We start from the raw sequence: 5,716 nt of genomic DNA on the forward strand, positions 1-5,716 counted from the left end.
GGTTTGAGCCTCGCTCCCATCGCTTCGGTGAGAACCAGTCGGACGCCCCTCGCTTCTAGATATTTCCCTGTCGCTTGACCTCAAGTCGCGACATTAGGTCGAAACTCTCCCAAGCGACCGGCGTTCTCTCAGAACCCACACACTCACACTTTCCTTTCCCATAGGTCGGGAGGTGCGCACCCTTACGATACCATACGATACGTAGATAGCCTACATTACATCGCCAACACTCAGGGAACGAACCTTTCAGCACCTGCACTTCAGTGGGCGGTGCTTGTCCTTAACCGGACGCGTGGACTAGGTTCCTGCTGCATACTAGCCAAAAGCAGTACTGGGCCCCACGTGAATCGCGAACCCTAGTGTCATCTCGGGCGCCGTAGGTGTAAGCTAGTCTACCACGGCCTTTCGTAGTACGCGCACCTTCCCGTCCTCCCCCCATCCATCGTGGCTGCCTGCCAAGGCCAGATCCACGCATTCGACTCCCAGGACCTCATCGACGTCTACATCCCAGACGGCCCTGAGACTGTCCTCTACCGTTGCGAGCAGCAGCCGTGCCCAAATCGGACACCCCGATCGATCGAGGAGGATTACCCTCGCTACAAAGCGATCCGACGAGCGCAACACCCGCTCGGACCCCGAAGCACTCTCGCTTCTCGATCGGCCTCGCGGCACTCTCGCCCTGTCTCCCCTACCTCCCGCCTCCCTCAAACTGTCGCCGATCAAGCGCGAGGAGATCTCCCTCCAGACCCTGCGCCAGAGCCTGAGCCTGAGGAGGGTGATAGTGAAGAAGGAATCTCGGAGTCCGAGTCCGCGGATCTTGCTCGGCCCGCCTCGCCGACAGCGCTCGCCTCCGCGTCAGCAATCCCTGACGTACGTAACCCCTCCACCGAACTTCCTCCGGCGCCTTCACCGCCGACTCCGCCGAGAGGCCGCTCGAGCACTCGCTCCTCTCGAAGTTCGACCAGCGGAAGGCCACCACAGCCGCCTCCGCCCCCGCAGCGTCCTCCGTCCCCCCCAACGCCGATAATGTCATCCCCCGCAGCCGCCCTCGACAAGGAGACGTTAAAACTCCTACTCCCACTCCGATACGATGGCAAAACCGTCATCGATTGCGACAGGTTCTTGTCGCAGCTGCGCATCTACTGGATGATCAACACGTCGTTGACCACCATCGAGCTCAAAGTCCAGGTTGCGCTAAGCCTGCTCGACGGTGATGCCCGTGCCTGGGCCACCCCCTACTTCGCCCAGCTCGTATCAGTGCAGATAGGGGTGCAAGGGGCTACAACCCCGTTCGCAAACGAAGCGGCCTTTGCCGCCGCCTTCAAAGCCCGCTTCGGAAATCTCGACGACGAGGCGGCAGCACAAGTAGAGCTGGCGAAGCTCTGCGCGGACAAGACGGTCCGTGAAAAACGCACCGCTGCGGAATTCTCCGCGCTGTTCAAGGGTCCGGCGGACCGTTCTGGGTATGGGGACCTGGAGCTCCGCGACAAGTACCTGAGTGGCATCCCCTCCCGCGTGTACCGAAAGATCGAGCTCGAGACTTTCACCACGTGGCAAGACGCTGACAAGCGCGCCACTGAAGTCGAGCAGATCCTCGACATTAGCCGGGCCCGTCGACCCGAGCTAAATAACTTCTTCTCGGCCCGAGGTCGAGGACGCGGTGGGGCACGTGGTGGTGCACCCTCGACGCACGCAGCTTCGGCCAGCATCAATGCGGCCGTCGGAAAAGGCAACTTCCCCGGCACATGCTTCGGCTGTGGGAAGCAAGGGTACCGACGATTTGAGTGCCCCAATTGTAAGGACAAGCCTTACACAAAACGCGCCGATGCGCGGGCTACAGTTGCCTCGGGCTCCACCCAGGCTGCGACAAGCGCCCCCATCACGACGACACCCTCGGCAAGTATAAGTGCCGCTTCAGCGAAATCCGAGCAATCGGAGCTGGCGGACTTAATGGCACAGGTGAAGTCGATGCGCGAGGAGCTCGAACACTATCGGGCGATGAAGGAGGAGGGTTTTTGATCCGGTCCGCGCTTCGTGCCGCACGCGTCGGGCCGGGTATATCATGTAATCGTTATAATGTATTGTCGACTGCAATGGTGTATGAGTTGGACCAGGGGTCCCAGCACTTTCACATTCCAGTTCGACTTCAAGGGAAAAGACGGCACAAGGACGTAATCGCTATGGTGGACAGCGGGGCCACCACGAAGTTCATTAACAAGCGATTCATTATCGAGAATAAGGTGCAAACGCGGAAGTTGAAGGAACCAATTCCGCTGTACAATATTGACGGCACCCTGAACAAGGACGGAAGCATCTCGGAGGTAGCAGTACTACAGATGCATATAGGAGAGCACGTCGAGAAGGCGGTGTTCACGGTCACGGACATCGGTCCAGAAGATGTGATCATCGGGTTGGATTGGCTACGCGAGCACAACCCAGAAATAGATTGGGAGAAGGGCTCCCTCAAATTGTCGCGATGCCCTGAAACGTGCAGCGCCAGGAGGACTGGCCGAATGGAGCAAGCAGCGACTGCGCGTGATACGGGGGTCAGGCCCACGGCGCGCAGGCGTTCGCTGAAGTCCAAACGGTCGGTTATAGGTGCCTGCCTGAGTAAGGTACTCCCGGACTTCGAACCCGAAGAAGATCCGGTGGAGGTAGAGTGGGATGAGGCCGATTTGATCGAAGCCTGGGAGCAAGGTGTCACGCTTCCCGGCGCTCCTCAGCTGTTCGTCGCAGCAGGACACACGTACTCCCAGCTGTTTGCTGAGGAGGAGATCAAAAAGAAGGTCGTTAAGACCGCCGAGGAGTCGGTACCTAAACGGTACCACGAGTTCCTGAATGTCTTCTCCAAAGAAGCATCAGAACGGCTACCTGAAAGGAAGCCCTACGATCATGCGATCGAACTCGTACCCGGCTACTCGACCTTCCACTCTAAAGTGTACCCCTTGTCGAACAACGAGCAGGAGGAACTAGACAAGTTCCTAAAAGAGCAACTAGCGAAAGGCTACATACGGGAGTCGAAGTCGCCCATTTCATCCCCCTTCTTCTTCATCAAAAAAAAGGAAGGGACGCTTCGACCCGTACAAGACTACCGCCGATTGAACGCGATCACGGTCAAAAACCGTTATCCTTTACCATTGATCGCCGAGATGGTGGATAAGCTCCGCGGCGCTACGCTCTTCACAAAGTTCGACGTTAGATGGGGATACAATAACGTCCGGATCAAGGCCGGTGACGAATGGAAGGCGGCCTTTGTGACTAACCGAGGGTTGTACGAGCCCTTGGTGATGTTCTTTGGTCTCACCAACTCCCCCGCGACTTTCCAGGCAATGATGAACGAGATCTTCCACGATCTCATCGTCGGCGGCAAGATCCTTGTGTACCTGGACGATATACTCATCTTCTCCACCAATAAAAAGGAGCATGAGAAGGTCACACACGAGGTTCTGCGCCGCCTTCAGGATAATGACCTATTCCTGAAGCCTGAAAAATGTGAATGGGATGTTCCCAAGGTCGACTACGTCGGCTATGTGTTCGGTGGCGATGAGGTGGCGATGGATCCCGCGAAGCTTAAAGGTATCAATGAGTGGCCGGTGCCCCGGAACAAAAAAGACGTTCAGAAGTTCCGAGGGTTCTCCAACTTCTACCGCCGCTTCATTAAGGACTTCGCTAAGATCTCGCGACCACTCGACCGGCTCACAGGGAACGACCCATGGCATTGGGGTGAGGAAGAGCAGCACGCCTTCGATGAGCTCAAGCGGCTCTTCGCGACGACTCCAGTCTTGGCGCTGTACGACCCTAATCGGGAGACGCGCATTGAGGTTGATGCCTCGGGGTACGCCACTGGCGGCGTGTTGATGCAGAAGCAGGATGACGGTAAATGGCATCCCATCGCCTTCAGATCACATGCGATGGACCCGGCGCAGCGGAACTACGAGATCTACGATAAGGAGATGCTCGCGATCATTGAGGCACTGGACGATTGGCGCCACTATCTCGAGGGGTTACCCAATCAGTTCGAGATCGTGACCGATCATAAAAACCTCGAGTACTGGCGTACATCCCAGCATCTCACGCGCCGTCAAGCGCGATGGTCGCTGTTCCTAGCTCGCTTCGACTTCCGCATCACGCACAAGGCCGGGACGTCCAATGGAAAGGCTGACGCCCTGTCGCGACGATCAGACCATCAGATCGGCGATGAGGACGATAACACCGATCAGATAGTCCTCAAGCCAGAGCGCTTCCGCATCGCCTCCGCCCGGCGCGGCCATGCCTCGGTGACGGCCGATCAGTCGCTTCTGAAGCGCATCAGGGAATGTTCGGAGAAGGATCGGGAGGTGGCCGAGGCACTTGAAAAGGTGCAGGACCTAGGGCCGCCCCGGCTGCAAAGGGGTTTTGAAGAGTGGAATGCCGAACAAGGGCTTCTGCTGTTCCGCGGGTGTGTGTACGTCCCAAAGAACGCAGAGCTCCGGCGGGATATAGTCAAAATCCACCACGACTCGCCGATCGCCGGTCATGGCGGTCGTGCCAAAACCCTGGAGCTCGTGTCACGGAACTACTGGTGGCCTGGAATGTCCAAATTTGTCAATGAGTACGTAAGCACCTGCGACGTGTGCAACCGTACCAAGACATTCCCAGCCAAGCCCCAGGGTCCGCTGAAGCCGAACGAGATCCCCGAGCGCCCGTGGCAGATCATCACGACCGACATGATCGTCGGCTTGCCAAAGTCTGATGGATTCGACTCGATCCTGGTTACCGCCGACCGCTTTACCAAGCAGGTCCACTTCTCAGCCTGTCATGAGACCCTGACGGCAGAAGGTGCGGCAGACCTGTACATCCGCGATGTGTTCAAGCATCATGGGGCCCCGGCCAAGGTCATATCAGACCGAGGTCCCCAGTTTGCTTCGAAATATCTCCATGCGGTGTACAAGGGACTTGGAATCGAGCCGGCGCTGTCCACAGCGTTCCACCCCCAGACAGATGGCCAGACTGAGCGCTGGAATCAGGAGATCGAGCAGTACCTGCGTGCCTTCACAAGCCACAGGCAGGATGATTGGGCGAAGCAGTTGCCGCTCGCGGAATTCGCACTAAACAACCGAGTTCACTCCGCGACCGGGCATTCCCCTTTCTTCCTGCATCAAGGGTACAATCCTGAGATCCAGGTTCGGATCAATCCGATGTCTGCGATGCCTGCGGCCGCCGATCGACTCAAGATCCTGAAGGAGATTCGCGATGACACGCGCTCTGCGCTCGAGCTGTCGGCCGAGCGCATGAAGGTGTACTACGACAAGCACGTGCAGGAGGCACCGGTCTTCGCGCCAGGGGACAAGGTCTGGCTTGATGCCCGGAACCTTAAGCTGAAACAGCCGAGCAAGAAGCTCAGTCCCAAGCGCCTCGGACCTTATGCCGTGCGGCGAAAGCTCGGAGACTTGGATTATGAATTAGTCCTGCCGAAATCGGTGCCGGTGCACCCAGTATTCCATGTCTCCTTGCTGAGCAAGTACACGCGTAGCGATATCCCGGGCCGGGAGCCGGAGGAGCCGCCTGCGATTGAGGTTGAGGGCGACGAGGAGTACGAGGTTGAACGGATCAAAGATTCACGGATCTTCCGGCGTCAGCTGCAGTACCTCGTCAAGTGGAAGGGTTATGACGACTCGCATACGTCATGGGAACCGGCGCGCAACGTTGCCAATGCACCGGCCCTCATAGCCGACTT

At 57.9% G+C, this 5,716-nt stretch overlaps 1 protein-coding gene across 1 annotated transcript in view; it reads left to right on the forward strand.

Moving 5' to 3' along the window:
• The window catches only part of POSPLADRAFT_1102329 (hypothetical protein), a gene marked incomplete at both ends in the record, with an annotated part of 1,431 nt that extends 561 nt beyond the window's left edge, over nucleotides 1-870 (forward strand). The window contains 2 exons of the mRNA XM_024483228.1: nucleotides 165-201; nucleotides 412-870. Coding sequence (XP_024341404.1) covers nucleotides 165-201; nucleotides 412-870 — 496 coding nt within the window. The remainder of the gene's footprint in view (nucleotides 1-164; nucleotides 202-411) is intronic.
• Nucleotides 871-5,716: the final 4,846 nt, after the last annotated feature.

This window comes from Postia placenta (genome assembly GCF_002117355.1).
Source record: "Postia placenta MAD-698-R-SB12 unplaced genomic scaffold POSPLAscaffold_3, whole genome shotgun sequence".
Classification (NCBI taxonomy): Eukaryota; Fungi; Basidiomycota; class Agaricomycetes; order Polyporales; family Adustoporiaceae; genus Rhodonia; species Rhodonia placenta.